The sequence below is a fragment of the Haliaeetus albicilla genome, chromosome 20 (assembly GCF_947461875.1).
Source record: "Haliaeetus albicilla chromosome 20, bHalAlb1.1, whole genome shotgun sequence".
Lineage (NCBI taxonomy): Eukaryota > Metazoa > Chordata > Aves > Accipitriformes > Accipitridae > Haliaeetus > Haliaeetus albicilla.
Genome location: NC_091502.1, coordinates 24,699,511 through 24,716,103, shown reverse-complemented (window position 1 = coordinate 24,716,103; position 16,593 = coordinate 24,699,511). Strand labels below are relative to the sequence as shown.

Here is a 16,593-nt window from a genome sequence, read left to right as displayed (position 1 = left end):
GACAAGGTGACTCGACCTGTGGGGCGGAGGGATGAGGACCTGAGCAAAGGGGTTGGCACCCACTGACCAAATGACAGGGGTGATAGAGTGGTGATGGAGAGGTGCTGCTCTAGCTTTGAGGGGCATTTGGGCAACGGTTTCCTGCTGTCTTCTGGATTCCTAAATTCACGTCTCTGCCGTGGAAGCTAGATGCTTGTCAAGACAGAATAATTAATCCAGAAACACATGGCGGTCTGCCAGGAGGCCTTTTTTTAATTAAAAAGAGATCCGATAAAGTCTACTGAGAAACTGGCGTCTCTGATGAAATCATGAAATGTATGGCTGTGATTTGAGGCTGCATGGTGGGGGTGCTCTGCGTAGGGCTCAACCCCCATAAAACCTGGGGACACCCGTCTTGCAGGGAAAGTCTTCTCCTCCTTTGCCTCCGAGGGCTGTGTTTTTCCCAAATGAGTTACAAATTCACTAAGAGGCAGGACACCAGTTATCATCTCCTACGGTGCCTGTTTTGGTGGCGTTTGGCCAGCTTGGGGGGCTAAATGGGAGTCCTGCGTCCAGGGGATCAGCAAGGTACATGCAGAGGGCTTAGAGGAGTCATCTGTCCCTCCTCATTTGGGTGCAGGATTTTCCCTGCCTGTTTAAATTGGTGATGGAGCACGCTGATACCTCCTGGAGTGAGCCAGAGGTGCTTCACTGGACTATAAATGTGGGGTCTAGCGATGCAGCCAGATCTGGGGAAAGGCAGAGGCTGCGTGGTTATCTCCAGCCACAACGTCTTGGTCACTCAGATGCTGCAGTGGAGGATCGAGTGTCGCTGGCCAGACCCTGCCCCATCTCACTCCCACTCTGCCTGTCCTCCCAGGGCCGGCGGGGAAGGATGTTTTCCTCGGTGAAGCCATACGAGAACCAGCGCTACGCCTCCCTGAAGAAGGAGTGTCAACGGCGGAAGCAGCTCTTTGAGGACCCGCTTTTCCCCGCCAACGACGACTCGCTCTTCTACAAGTCAAGGATCCAGGGCATCCAGTGGAAGCGGCCGAAAGTAAGTGAGCCTGTCCCCTTGTACCTCGACACTGCTTTACGCCGTCTCTGCTCTCAGGCATCCCCGAAAATGCACAGCACATCCTTCACCCAGGGTGCTAAGCCCCAGCCGACATCTCCTCTTGCCAGCAGGGTTTATTTGCCCAGGTTCGGCATCGTGAACCTCTGGGATGCCAGGGAGGTCTACTGCACCCTGTTCTGCCCCCCATGAGGCCCGAGAGCCAAGGAGACTTCTCTGTGACTCAGTTTCCCCATGCATAAACCAGAGAGGTGGTTTGCAGCCGGGTTGGTGTTGGGTGCTCTTGTGAAGCCTGGTGGGTCCAGAAAGGCAGAGTGTTATCTCTGAATACTCTCGGTGGTCCATTTGAAAAGGGAAAAGACAATAAGATTTGGGTAGGTGAGGTGGGTTTGGGGTCTTTGGGAGGTAGGTGGTCTAACCCGTCCTTCCTCTCCTGTGCAAAACTGGTGTCCTCTGCCTGTCCTCTGCAAAAAGCACTCTGCGTGTCCTCCATGCTGCTGTGTCTAGCATGGAGGCAGGTTGTGAGAGACTGGGGGGAACATTGCCTGTCCCCCGTGCTGCCTGTCCCCCTTCTGCTGTCCTCCGTGCCTGCCCAAAAGATGCGCATGAGGGCCTGAGGGCACTACGCCTTGGGGAATTTGTATGCCCTGGTGTGGCCATCTGCTTGGTTTGACCACGAGGCCGCTTCTCTGACTGCCATGAAATACAAGGCATCCCAGGGAGCAATGATAATTGAGTAGAGGCAATATTACAGCATCTAACACACCTGGGTCTCCTTCCTTGCCGGCAGGGAAGAGCCCAGCCTGTGCTCTTTCGTACGCAGCTCAGTGGCATTTCAGCGTGGCAGGGTCGCCTGAGCTGCCGTTGTCCTTCTTGACCCTGCTAGCAGCCCAGAAAATCAGCTGGCCTTTCGCGAGACAGTGCTGCATCTGTCTGAGTGAGGGCAGTCTGGGGGGGGTGGACAAAAAGGCTTTGTGTGAAGGGAGGAATGGAGCTGAACTGATTCTTTCTGTATGGCAGGAGGGGCTGAGCCCCCCATTATCCCACCATGCTCCTCGTGGGAGGAGGTCTGACTTCCCTCTGCCCTGCCTTGGGCTTTTCCATGCCAGCTCTGTCTGGACGTGGGGTTTGTGCAAGGCTGTGCATGCATTTTAGCTTATTCCCCTTGTCTGCTGGAGTCGAAGGATGCTCTGTGCACAGCTGCCTTCTGAAGACAGGGCTCACCATGGTTTGGGCTCATTGTGGAGGACATGAGAACCCCTTGCACGTCCCACATATAGGTGATGCCCAAGGCTTTCTAAACAACTTTCTTTGGGATTAAAGGGTAAGGACGTATTTGACACCGCCTCACTGTTTTGCATTCAGAGACACACATTAATTCAGCCCCACGTCTAATGACAGAGGGTTGGATGCAGCTATAGAGGGGCAAAGTTTGCTTGTCTTCTGCTGAGCATCTGTGTCTCAGAGCTTGCTGCATGGGTCACAAATGACTCTGGTTATTCAGACTTTATCATGCATAGACTTGTCGGTGCTTCTTTTCAGGGAGCAGGGAGACCTCTTCTGAATGAGTGACCCACCTCTACTCCATCTGCTTTTCTGGCTTTCAGCTCACTCGCAGTCCTTGGTGTTCAGGCATGTAGCATCAACTCTTGCTGAGGAAGACCTGAGGTCAGCCAGCAAGGCATCATCCTGTTGCTGCCCTGCTCCAGAGACCATGAGGTCTTTCTAAGAAAGGTTTCTGGACCTCCTGGTCTTCACCTGTGTGGTGACATATTCAGCTAGGTCCAAGCCCATCCCTGCTGAAGCATGGGGTGAATTCAAGCTCTTTCCAACCAGCCAGCTCTGCGGTTTGAACAGAGGCTCCTTCTGGCATGGGCTGGCAGTGGGAGTGGGTGCTGGAGGTGGGTCCCACACGCAAGCAAGGTCCTGTGTGCTTAACTGGAGGTGGAGATGGTCCCTCTTTCGCTGCTTCTGCACTAGGTGAAGGGAACTTTGCCAGCAATTGCGTCACCAGGAGTCTGTGCTGAGCAATAGCTGTCTCCTTGATGCCACTGTCTGGTAGGATCATCTGATCAGACCGGTCTAGCTGCCTTGATCACCAAATCACCATAAAATAAGAATTTGAGCTCACATGTGCCCTGGTTACTGCTGAAGTTTCCAGAGGCCTCTTTATCTAAAGGGCTTCTCAAGGTTCTTTCCTTTCAGTTGTCCATTTTGGTGAAAGTGACTGAATTTCAAGGGGAGAAGAACCTGCTTTGTGCCAGCCAGCCAATGCACAGTGACATTTTTAGTTGCTGGACCCAATTCTGCCTGAATTCGTACCAGTTCTCTAAGGGAGAGACCCCAGCAAAATGTGCCAGCATCTTCTGCAAGAAAGCAAATGTGGTGCATCTGAGTGTTAGAGATCTTGATATATATCTCACCACTTTGCTGTCTGCAAGAGAGCTAGGAAACATCATCAGCTTCTCCAATTTAATGCCGTATTCACTAGGGTCCAAAATGTCCACAAAGTTCAAATCAACTGCTCTGCTTGTGTGGTAATTGCACAGTACAGTTATCAAGCCACACTAAGTCCCTGCAGCGTCCTCTTTCTATTACAACCAGCAAATCTTTCCTTAGGCAATCACATTTTATTCTTGTTTAGAAAAAAAAACCAGTGATACTTCCAACTTTTGGCAAGTGCTGTTTTGAGGACTTCCTGACCCAGAAATGGAGTCTGCCAGTCCCCGGGGCTGCTGTCTGCGGGGAGGGGATGGTGTGTACACACCTCTGTTATCTCTCAGGGCCACAGCCATGGTTTGTTTTGGAGAGTTTCAGCTGAAACTGCATGATAAAATGCAAGAGCTCATCATGCCTCAAGCCTTGCTGTGAGAGCAGAGTGGGTGGAGAGGGGAAGCAATTAAAAACAACTGTTTGCTTTCTCAGAAAGGCTGTCACTTCTGGTCTATGCAGAGAAGTGATACGTAGGAGCTAACTTTTTCAGGCAAAGCACTGGTATGTGAAAAGTCACTGTAGTAAACTCACTGGGGTGGTGGGAATGAGGTTTGGCCGAGGCAGGATCTCATTCCCATGTATTTACATGGCACTAGTACAGATCTAAACAGCTCATCTCTCGTGCGTGCATCTGTCCCTTCCCCACCAGAACCTGCCCTCATCCTTTCTGCTCCTCCATGGGCTCCCAAAGCCTGAGGTTGCTTTGGCAAAAAAAAAAAAAAGGGCAACCTTTGCAGTGCTCTCCCTCTTGCTTGAGGTTTTTCTGTGCAAGGGGGAAAAGACAAGACTGAAGGGTTTTGCTGGAACAGCCCATGAATAACCCTTCCCAGGTCAGGCTGGTTTGCTTCAACTTCCCCCTGCATCTGGCGTTGCAGCGTTTCCTGGAACGGGCTCAACCTTATTCTTTCCAGCGGGGTGTCCTCCCTCCCTCCCTTCCTCCCTTCCTCCCTGCTTTCCCCTGGCCTCGAGCCCTGCTCTGGATGCCAGATCTTTGCAGAGGGAGCAGCTGTTTGAGCCCTCTAATCAGGCTTTGGCTTTGGTGGTTGTTTGCCAGAAGTCTTCGTGATGCAGCGCGGTCAAGCCAGAAAGCTAATTGCTCAAGTGTATCGGAGGGAGGGAAGCCGTAGCATCAGCCTGAGCGTGGAATGGGGTCCCGAAGATCTTTGTTTTAGTGAATCCACTTAAAAATGAGACTGGCTGGTCATTGCTGAGCCAAAGCAGATTTTGGAGCTGGCTAGGGCAGCATCAGCGGCTCTTTCTGGCAGCAGCACTTGGCTATTGCATTAGAAATTAAACCTAGCGTTTTGTGCTAAGCCCAAATCCTCGTTCCTTGCTTGAAATTCCTTTTCCCTCGCACTCTGCCTGCTAGCATATGAAGGCAAGGGAGATCTCTGTATTCAAGTAGTACCACCCGTAGAGAAGGTCTTAGCCTGATCCTTAAGCTCTGGGTTTCGCCCTCCCTGTTTGAGACAGGAATGCTGGCAGGGCAGCACGGGAGCAGGAGTTTTAGTCTGTGCATTGGTGAACTGGTCTGGGCTTTTGGGAGCTAGGTAAATGGGGAAGGGTGGTACTGAGGAGAAGGGAAGGGGATGGATGAGATGCAGGCTGAGAGGCAGAAATAAGGGGGGGATCTGGGGGCCCGGCTGTGTCTGTTGATCCTGTGGGAAAAAAACAGTGATGGCCCAGGGTGGAAGAAGCTCATCTACCCTGTGGGAAAACAGGTCATCCCTTCTAATCATCACTGTCCCAAACTCTCTTCTTGGGTACGGGCTGCTTCCAGTGATGCCACAGGATTGGAACACGGTTAAATTAGGGTCGTTATACCCCTTAGCAAGGGCTTGCTTTCTCTCTGCAGCCAGGAGGGCCACGTGGTTCAGGTTCAGTCCGCCAAGCGCTGACCTGCTGCAGAGACTGGTCAGTAGCCAGGACAAATTTGGGCATCACTGTGATCTTGTGGGAAGCAAATGAAGCCTGGTGGGAAGCTTACACCGTGCACAGATGTGATGTTGAACCACGTGAACCACTCCTGGGAGGCAGGAGTGGTTCCCTGTCGACAGCAGTGTGTCGCAGGACCTTGCAAAAGCACCTCATGGTCTTCCCTAAGATGCAGAGTGGTTGGGACAGGAGATCTCAAAGATGCTTGGGAGGGGACATGGTGGCAACTCAATGCACCAAAGGTGGTGGAAGGAGAGAGGCTGTGACAAAGCACGAGGGTTTCCGAGCAGGCTGTTGTCACAGTGGCTGGGTGGCTCAAGGTGACGTGCGGAGATGGTTGAACCTGAGCTGCACCTCTGCACTGTGAGTTCAAGCCTGGCTGGCTGCAACCACCAGAGAAACTCTCTTGGATGAAGACTACACCCTCCCATCTCCAGGGAAAGAGTTTTGCCCTCCAACCCTGTTTCTCAGTAATTTTTCTCTCTCCAGCGTTTGCTCGCAAGCGCCGGGTTATCTCTGCAGGAATTGTCAAGGGAATTTGTCACCGATTAAAAAGCACAAAGGCAAATTCTTGCTAAATGGTAATATTATTTTATCTGGGTGCAGAGGCAATGTCATTTGGAGGGGAAAGGCGGAGTAGTTTTTGGGGAGACAGAGAGGCCAGGTGTTTTGGGAAGGGTTGCGGGAAGCGGGAGGTCTTAGGGCAGTAGGGCCATGGCATTTTCAGCCCTACTGTGGCACTGGAGAGATATGCTCTCATTCACAGCCCTGGTTTTTTTTCCAGCCAGACAAGAGGAATCTTGTTTTAGAAACTGAGAAAATACCATTTTTCAGTAGCTGCTTCCCTATTGGCCTGACATATATCTAACTTGACTTGTGCATAGAGGTTTTGTCCATTATACCCTTTGTCTCCTGAATTCAATCCTATTGTGTTTGGAGGATGAGGAGATGTTGCAGGATGGGAGAACGTATTTCAGATCCCCTTTTCCTTGTGTTATTAAGCACTTAGCTCCTTTCGCTTGCTGAATGAGGGTTATACAATCAATCCCCACAGGGTTTTCCTGGAAGGGGAAAGGAGTCAATGAACTAATTCACTAAAAGCAGGACCGGCACTTGCCTGCCCTCAAGTTTCTGCATTAAAAGGTCTTTTCCCCAGTGTATAGCGCAGGCTGAGAAGCTGGCAAAAACACAAGGGTGAAGATAATGGGGAAGACAGAGGTTAAGTTCTTGCAGTTCCTTGCTCTGAGAGCTTACCTGAAGCAGGCGCTTGGAGGCAATTAAAACGGTAATGGTCATTGGGAGCAATAATAACCTTCTGGTGCCCCACCTGGACCATCCTCTGCCAGAAATACTAACCTCTGGCACCCACGCTCCAGGGATGTCTTTGCTCAGCTTTTTGCAGCTTTTTGGCCTGTCTCGCTCAGTTTTGGTCCTGCCCAAAGGATGCTCGTGGTTAGCATTGGTGCTGTGGCTCCTCTGTGCTGCTGGATGGGCTGAAGGCTCATCTCCACCGAGCAGAGTCTGTCATCTGTCTGTGATCCATCACGGGAGTCGGAGTCCTTCCAGACCTTTGCGTTTCTCAGCTTAGGGATTTATGAGACACTCGCCTGTTAATTTATCTGCCGTTTTCAGTAAAGCCTGGAGCTGAGTGCCAGTCTGGTCGCTCCTTGCCAGGAAAGGATTTGGTCACCATTTAATGCAATCTCTGAATTGACCTTGTTCTTACATTTTTAAGCCATTCACAGGCTCCCCCCATCCCTTCTCCTCAAGGATGGACAAGAGAATTTTTGTTATTATTTATGCTCATTTTAAAATGTCTCTCCTCCCATTAAATGTGATGGTGACCCTGGCAGCATTCCAGCAGATCTCACCAGATCCTCCCAGGGCCACAGGCCCATGGTCTCAGGCAAACACGCTCTCCCCCTTTCCCCCAAAGAGGACAGGGAGTGACAAGCTGCCCAGTGTGAGTATGGCTCACTGCAGCCTTTGATAAGAAATTATCCAGCCAGTCTGCTCTGTCCTTGGCATCAGAAGGACACGGCCTTAAATGCAAAAGCAGCAGTAAAATCAGTGGATTAGACTCATTGCCTGCTTCTTAGTGCAACTGCACATCGGTGTCTAGAAATTATTGTATTGGTAATGGGGAAGAGCATAATGGTAGCAGAGGTTGTCGCAGAAAGGAGCCCTGGGCATCCACCTCCCTCTGAGCTCCAGGGGAGGGAACGGTGCAAATCCTCCCAGATTTGGCTCTGGAGTGCCGGAGGGGCACATTCAGCCTGCGGAGCAGGTACAGAGCTAGTTATGCCCTGGATCAACCCACGTTTTTAATCTTGGTGCAAGCTGGGAGGTGCTGCAATGCCTGTGAGCTCTAATTTTTGAGCCCCCAGAGAGGTTGGGATTTTGGGGTGATATGCCTGTCTTAAGGTCAGGCTTGGTCCTGTTGGAACAAGTGCCTTTTGCCAAAGCCCTTGCAAAGTCCCCTGTAATGCATATGTGGTCAGGGCAGAGGGATACCTACACCTGCAAAGAAACAGGTACAAACCGTCTCTCCATCATCTTTCCTTCTTCCCTCGCTCAGTAGAGCCTGGACTCCTGTCCAGTCCAGAAGCATTGATGGGTTGGCTGGGGATGAATAAATGCAGCTAGCATCTGTCTTTGTAAGCATCCCAGGGCAAGGGCTTGTCCTTTCCTTGCTGCCAAACAACTGACGCCATCTGAATTATTTGTATGGAGCATTAAATTCTCCAAGTCTTCCCTTTTTAAGATAAAACCCCAATGCAGTTTGACACTAAGTGGAATGGCACTGTTTCTCCTCTGATATATATAATTTAACACAGAGACTACGCAAATACTGCCCCAAAGCCCTGCAAAGATTAAAAACCTGTTTATGAGGCAGACTGAAATGTGCAGTGCAGGGAAGGGTGCAAATTTTGTCCTAAGTGAAGGCACTTAGCCCAGTGCAATCATTTAGACTTGTGTGTGCTGAAACACTGTGCAATGGGGGGGATGAATTCCTTGGGATGGTGCTGTCCTGCTTGACCTTCCTACCCGTGTTCGTGGCCATCCATCCCCAACGTGCATGCTGTCTCGCTGCCACGTGCGCTTGTAGGGAGCCGGTGCTCAGCTCCCTGCTATGCCCCTGACACCTCTATGGACAAGCCAGTCTTGAGCTTGGAGAAGCGGAGGAGAATGAAAAGCATCCCTGAGAAAGGACAAAGCCTTTAGGTGTTGGCAGTGCCCTGGAGCACAGGCACTTGGTAGTTGAGCTCGCCAGGACCAAGCCTGCACCTCTGTGACCCCTTCACATCCTCATCTGGATGCTCATCTCTATGAGAACCCACCAACAGGTCCCTTTTAGACTATCCTTCGTCACCGAAAGTGCAGCCAAAAGCAGCACCCCAGGGTGATGCTTTCACAGGAGTTTACCAAATGCTCTGTCTTCACCCCCTTTTTGGCCATGGCTTCTCAGGTGCCCTAAAGGAGCTCAGTGCTTCAGCTGCTGTTCCAAGTCCCTGTGGGGCAGGGACAAGCTGGCACCACTTCTCCACCCCTTGAAGCTGGTGGTGTCTCGCTCAGATCTCACAAGAAGAAATCAGGTCAGCAAGGGCGAGCTGAAGCATCTGTCCCCTTCGGGTGATAGCTGGGGCCAGCCGGAGCTGTGTTGACCAACAAGGCAAGAGACTGCAGCTTGGGAGGGGTTACCTGTGTATTCACATAGAGACGAAACAAAGCATCCCACATCTTTGATATTTCTGGATCTTTGGGAAGAAATCACCACTCAGTGATGCGTTCCTCCCAGTTCCCCTCCAGGAAGGGAAAGGGTGGACAAACCAGCTTAATGGAGAGTGGTCCTGGATGGTTAAAGCTTGATTGTGGTCTGATACAAATACCACTGATAGAGTTATGTAAGAATTAATGATGGAAAATGTAAACAGAGTGCTTAATAACTGGAGAAACTGGCTAAAAGTCTAACCATACACATATTTAGTTTGTCTACAGCCCACATAAACCATGTAGTGAGTTTGTGTGGTGACCCTGTCCTACCTACTGCTGGGAGAGCTTGTGCATGTTCCCGTCTTGGAGCTGCTGCTGCTGTACCTGCGTTGTTGTGTCTCTCGGTAAACTGGCAGCAAACTGAGCATGAACTGAAGGCTTCAAAGTCTCATCTGGAAATGCTGTGTATTGCCTGTGTTACTGGGAAAGTAGAGCAGGTCAGGAGAAAATCACCATAGGGGAAAGTGATGTTACCAAGGAGAGATGAAGCTTGCTTGAGTTTGGCGTCTCTGGGAACTCCTGCAGTTTCATGACTTGAGCCCGTGGCCTCATGGGAAGATCCCCACTGGTTGTTAAATACAGGCTTCATCCTTTTTGGTGAACCCCCCACTTGGAGGTGCCAGCCAGTGCCAGCTAACGCTGGGTGCTTACGGCCAACCCTGCTGCCAAGTTCCTCTCCGCTTCCTTCTCTCAACAGTGGCAGAAGCTCAGCCTTTTCCTGGTAGCTGAATATTGAATCATTTTCTCTAAATAATGCCCCTTTTTGTCCCTTCTCCCAGCTAACAGAAACTCATGAGTTCACATTCCTAGAGGGTGGTTTTCTCATAAAGCGGGTTTCTCTGTAAAGCTACACCCAGGGTATGAATAACCAGAATAGGTGTGGGCTGGAAGTCATTTCTTTAAATGGCTTAAACTCATGATAACCTCTTCATTGTCATTGCATAGTCAGGGATTAATTTGGACTGTGGTGGGGTCAAGTCCCGGTCTTAGACTGAGGTGCTTCTGTGCTATAAATATGACACAATCACAAACCAAAGGGTGGTTCCTCACCCTGGGACAGTATGGCTCAAGGGGGTGTGGGAGGTATCCCCATAGAAAAGTAGTTAGGAGATTTTGATCTGAGATATGCACAGTGGAGGGTGGGGATAATTTTCCTTTGCAGCTTCAGGTTCTTTCTTTTCCCATCAATAACTTGGCTTTTAGGATAATTAAAAAAAAACCAAACCAACACCCACAAACCCAAAACTAAAAATCCCCTGCATGATTTAGATGCCCAATCCTGTTTTAGAAGATTGGCTTTCAGTGAGACACAGGAATTGGGATTCAGGCAGGGCAGTGTTCAGCAGGCGCAAGTGCCAGACCTGAATTATGTCACTTGGAGGCAGAAATGGTGCAGCCAAGCTCGTGGCCACATCAGCTTGCTCCAGGATTTCACAATAGCTCTGAGATGAGTGGGTGGGTTTGGACCATTCCTCCCAAAATACTGTGGTTTCTCACGGCAGGGCTTACTTGAATAAGTTCCTCCCTTCCCACCAACAGGTCCCCACCACCATGTCCTCCAGGGTGGGGACTGATGGCTCAAAAGTGATGCAAGTTGTGGAAGATCCTCATGGCTCATGCCTGTGGTTCATGGTCCCTCACTTGTACCAACGTGACTGTGAACCTCTCCAAGAACAAGTTTGGGACCTGATGGAGATAGTTTCAAGCCAAAGTCCTCATCCTGCAAGTCCTTAGCACCATCCCAAGGGAGCTTGGTCAAAGGGGATCCGTAGGAGAGCTCAAGACTGGGGTATGATGGAGGATGGGGGGACTTGGGAGAAGGTGGCCTGCAGCACTGTGATGAATCAGAGGGGTATATCTGTCATAGGGTGTTAAAGTTAAACCAGCCATGGGAGCTTATTTTTGTTTCTCCTCCTCCTCCACCTCTCCGGTGTAGCTCCCTAGAGCCCATGCCTACATGTAGTAAGATTTAAGGGAAGGAGATCCAGGTGGAGCCATTTCTGAGAGCTGCTGCGTTTGCTCACTGTCCTCTCCTTCACTTCTCAAGACTGTAGTTGTGGGCACTTGTAAAGGTCAGGCTGGCTCAGGCAATGCAGCATGAAAAGGAGCCAGATGACATCATTTCCATGAAGGAACAACGGCTCGTGCGGTGACTGGGACTCGAAACCAAGAGGGACCACTTCTGCCTCTGGATGGGGTAACCTGGGGTGCAGCATCTCACCACTCTGAGCATCCCACCCCCCAGTTTGTCAGCAAGATGTGCGAAGACTTTCCTGCTTTGGTGCCGAGATCTGCAGATCTCAGGGCTGTCAGGATCCAGGGAGTACTTTTTCTTAGCGGCTCTGCAACCAGCCGCATCAAAAGAACTTGCTGTGGGAGAGGCAGTCTGGGGAGGGCTGCGTCTGCATGTGTTGAGATGCTAAAAGCCAGGCTGTGGTGGCCTCTACATCAGTCTTGGCTGGGTAGAGACCGAACAAGTCCTGGGTTGAGTAATGGTGAGGCTTTCCAAGAGTGCATCCCTGGAGAGCACGTGCGGGTGGAACGGGAACGGTGGGTCCGAGGTCTCTGTGCTTGTTTCAGTCTTCTTCCCATCCTTCTCCCTCTCTGTCTGCTCCTGGAGAGGTACGGTGCTCTCACAGCATGTTGCGTCTCTCCACGTCTCATTGCTTTAACAGAGACCTCTGTAATGCCTTTGTACTTTGGATACCTGGAAGATAAAACCGCAGAGGCCCGTCAAGGCTGCTAAACCTGCAAACTGACCTTTAGATTTTGTTTGCCACCATGCCCACTCTTTCTGGTGCCAAAACAAACTGCACGGCGTCGTGCTGAGGTACACAGAGTCATGGGTTTGGTGGGGAGTGTATTTTTTTGATGCTTCCCTGTACAAGCAAGTCCTGTTTTCTGTGGGTGGCGTGTCCAACGCCCTTTGTGCGGTGTGGGAGCTGATAACAGATACAAATGTGTATACATTAAGATACTCTGGGTGGATTAGCATTAGGGATGCCTGACTGAGGCAGTACAAACCTCCACAAACAGTTTTATAGGGTGTAGATATTCTCAACCAAACCTACCCTTTGGTGTGTGTGAAGCTGAGTCACTGAGGATGTAATTTTTAATAGGGCCTGTAGCAATAGGACAAGGGGTAATGGTTTTAAACTAAAAGAGGATTGATTCAGACTGGATATAAGGAAGAAATGGTTTACACTGAGGGTGGTGAAACACTGGCCCAGGTTGCCCAGAGAGGTGGTCGATGCCCCATCCCTGGAACATTCAAGGTCAGGTTGGACGGGGCTCTGAGCAACCTGGTCTAGTTGAAGATGTCCCTGCCCATGGCAGGGGGGTTGGACGAGATGACCTTGAAAGGTCCCTTCCAACCCAAACCGTTCTATGACTCTATGAATCTATGATTCTATAAAAATCCCTCTGAAAACACAGACCGTTGGTTTTCTAAACTCACCTTTTCCCCTCCCCTATGTCACCCTGTTGCAAATTTTTTAATTGCCCTTTTTGCAAAATCACATCCCAATGCAGGTATGTGCAGCAAGGCAGCGCAGGGACCTTTGTGCCAGCTCTGTTACCGTTGCTCGCCGTGCTTGGACGCCTCTTGCTCTCTTGGCTGTGTGAGTGACATTTATGACACAGGATCCTTTTGGTTCCCCGTTGCCCGGGAGAGGGGAAGCGCAGCCACCCTAATAGACGATCTTGCTGATTTTGCAAGTCTGAGTGAAAGTGTTGTTCCTCAAACAGCCAGGCTCTGCAATGCAATTAGGCTAGTCTGCTCCTTGCAATATCTTATTAGCAAAAAATGGTCCTGGCATGCAGCAGATGTTGTATCTCACATGGTTATTTTCCCCCCTTAGCTTTTTCCCTCCCCACAGCTGCCTTGATACGATCCAGATCCCCAGTGAATCTAAAGCTCAGCAATCTGCACTGGGAAACATTTATGATGAGACAGTCACCAATTATAAAGCCTATTAGAGGGTGATTTGCTCATTAGTACCCTGTGTGGAATTGGGCTAGCTGGAGGAGATGAGGGTGATATTTTCTGATTTAAATGGATTTGGAAGGAAATTGTCTGTGTTGGGGGAAAAAGTAGTAAAGGGGAGAGCAGAGGAAAAGCCTACATGCTTTTTGGTGGGAAGCAAAATTACACCACCAAGTGCAAGATAATTGCACTGATTGGGTCTTTTTTTCCTTAATGGACTTCAGTAACCCAAAGCCTGAGGGAGCAAATTGGCCTGTTCTGGGCTGCCGTAAGCCGGACCTGGTACATCTGCAATCAGCCTCTCATCAACAGGGACCTTAAAATCCTCTCCCAGCCCTGGCTCTGATTTCCACCTCTGTCCCACATCCCTTGCAGGAGGAAGAATGTGGGAAGGAGTATATGAATTACCAGAATTTTGAATCACTAGTTTGGCACTCCCTGTGTTATCAGGCTATATCTTTCCATAGGACCATCCACACAGGCTTTCTCTAAGTTTTATTTTGTTGCCTGGAGCTCAGTGGCCATTTCAGCAGGCACTTTTAGGGAGCGCAAATCATCTCTGATGGTGGTTAGGATCCTCGGGATCCTCCAAGACAGGTTCTCCTCGGAGGTGAAGAGGCATGGATGGCTCTCTTGGCCAAGGTCGAGTTAAAAGCAACACATGGAAGCCATAGCTTCCCTGCAGCCATAGCTTGTGGCTTTCCCCACCTATTCCTTGCTGTTCGCCATCTGTGTCCAGACTAGGAGCAGCCGTGACCCGGGATTTGGCTGGGATGAGATGAAGGATGGGATGGACTCACCGTTTGCTGAAGCCGCCGGTGCCACGGGGCAGTTTGAGCTGGTTCTGTGATGGCTGATGCCTGAACCCAAAAGGCTCCCAGGATGCATGTGGGTGTGCGCGTTTGTGTGCTGCCCTCTTCTCTTGGAGTCGTGGTGCTGGGAGTGTGATGTGGCGTTTGCTTTTTGGAGACGCGTGGTATGAAACTGGAGATAAACGGAGATAAACCCCACTGCTCCTCTCCCGTCCCTGTCTGCACTCAGAGATGCTGGGAAGAGCAGTTGGCTCTTGCCTTTGGTGGCTGTCAGCTTGCCTCCCTCTAGCGCTTATCCCAACCTCCTGCAACACCAGCAGCTGGCAGGGGATTAGTCCTCTCCCTTGGGTTTGATCCCTGCCCAGTTTGTGTCTGGGTGGAGCTCAGGTTATATTTTAGGTGTACAGTGCTGGCTGGGTTAGGTGGGAATAGCAGGAGGTGCTTACAAAGCAGCGATTCCTTTTCCTCCCCGTGATGGGCAGAGGCAATGAAAGTCCTCATGTGCAAAGTTTGTGGGAAACGTTATTCTAGGTGCAGCCAGTGTGAAAAACTGGGAGGTGTGGGGGAAGAAGGAAAATCTGCTTTTCCTTTCCCCCCTTCAATTTAAAAGCAATAACAAAGGGGAAGAGATTCTTTCAGCTCTTTGTCTGTCCCATCTGCTCCCAGCCTCCAGCTGGACATGACCTTCCAAACTGGATTGATCAGGAGAAAAGATCAAAAAAAAAAAAAAAAAAAGCGGTGTTTCACACAAAGCTTGCTCAACACCCTCTGTTATTTAAGTGCTTTCTTGGCCGGGTTCCGAGTGGGAGTGGGATGAAGGGAGTCTGGCAGGAGCCGGGCAGAGGAAAGGCGACATGGTTGATGCCTGAGAGGTTGGAGGGATGAGCTTACCTCCCAGCTCCTCCTGCCCAAATTTCTCCATTCACGGTGCTCGCGCAGAATCCACCATGCTGGCTTTCGTGTGAGTATGGGTCTCCTAGCCCAACTGCAAAGTTTTGGCTCACTGAATTTTTTCCAAGATCTGGAAGAGGACACTTGGCTTCTTGCAACCATGGCTGAGCCCTCAATCTGCGTTGAGCTTTCCTGGGTGAACTGTCCGATTTAGGCACTGCGATTCCTCATCTAAATGCCTGGCTCTGCCCTGCTCCTGCAGGGTTTTATTTTTGGATGGATCCACAAGTTCCAGTATGGGAAACAGCAGGTTTGGGTGATGCTCTCATGCTCTCCAGAGCAAAATAAGAGAGGGAGAAGCTGGTAAAGCATTCACAGAGTAGAGAGAGCTGAAGGGCTTATGAGAAATAACAAAGAGTGAACTTAGAAGAGGGGATGGGTCACTAGGGCTGTAATGGTGTGAGTATGTATCATTATCACCAGGGATAATTATAGCAAATCTGTGCTGATGCTGGAACAGAATAGGGAGTAGGTCTGGCGTCACTTCGGCAGTGATGCTGCCCATGTCCTGGTGAGAGCAGAAGGCAGGACAAGGTCCTCCTGCCACCAGTGTGATAAATGAGGCCAGCAGAAAGCTGCAGGTGGGATTTAAATGGAGCCTGAGAAAGAGAGGAAGAGATTTTCCTTTGCTGAGAGGCCTTGCTCCTGATTTCCCTATGTCCTCACTTACCCAGTGTGTCTGTTTTTCTCCCATCCCACAGGAAATCTGCGATGATCCACATCTCTTTGTGGACGGGATCAGCTCCCATGACTTACACCAGGGCCAGGTTGGGAACTGCTGGTTCGTGGCTGCCTGCTCCTCCTTGGCGTCCCGGGAGTCTCTGTGGCAGAAGGTAAGCAGTTCCCGTGCCAGGGGAAAGCCTGTCTTCAACGCCTTGGCTTCGCATTGTGTTTGTCTGGCTCAAAAACTGGTTCTTCAGGGGTGCCTCAGGTCCTGAAAAACTGTTCATGTGCAGAAACCTCCCTTAAAAGACAATCTTTCAAGGGGAATTAGTCGTCATGACTGCAGTCCCATCACACTCAAGCCAAACCCTTGGCCAGTTTTCCTTAACCAAGCAGATCAAGTCCCATCCTGTCCTCCAGGTCCTAAATCTGACCCTCCCCACTCCAAAATAACCTAAAAAGCAACAAGAAGAACAGAAAAACTGAGGATGTTCAGCTGCAGTGTTTGGCCCCATTTCCCTAGTTCCCACGGTGTTACCTCTCTTTGGCCGCTCAGCATGTGCCCACCTTGGCAATGAGACACCTTGCGCTGGGGCAGGTAGGGTGATTTGAGGGTATTAGTATCTCTCCCCAGCCACTGCTTCCCCAAAACATCCATCCCTGGCATGTCCCGTGGCTGGACTGCACCACGTAGCAGTGCTCCTTCGAGCGTGGGGTCCAAAGGGACTCTGTTGTGGGCCAGAAAGCCACCAAGGAGCGTGGGCCAGAAAGCACACCAGGCGTGCCTCGTTGTAGGACAAGCGACCAGCAAGTTGCAAGCACCTTTTCCTAGATTTTATTGCAAAAGGCAGCCACCAAAGTCCTACAGTGTGTGCAGACAGCATCACCTGCTTCACCCACAGCCTCCTGCTGCAACAGACCCAAAA

General features: G+C 50.5%; 1 protein-coding gene across 2 annotated transcripts in view; it reads left to right on the top strand.

Annotated features, from left to right (window-relative positions):
* The window catches only part of CAPN5 (calpain 5), a 55,009-nt gene that overhangs the window by 18,203 nt on the left and 20,213 nt on the right, over positions 1 to 16,593 (top strand). For both annotated transcript variants that reach the window (XM_069808583.1, XM_069808582.1), the window contains exons 2-3: positions 860 to 1,036; positions 15,706 to 15,837. In XM_069808583.1, coding sequence (XP_069664684.1) covers positions 875 to 1,036; positions 15,706 to 15,837 — 294 coding nt within the window. In that variant the 5' untranslated portion in view covers positions 860 to 874. The remainder of the gene's footprint in view (positions 1 to 859; positions 1,037 to 15,705; positions 15,838 to 16,593) is intronic.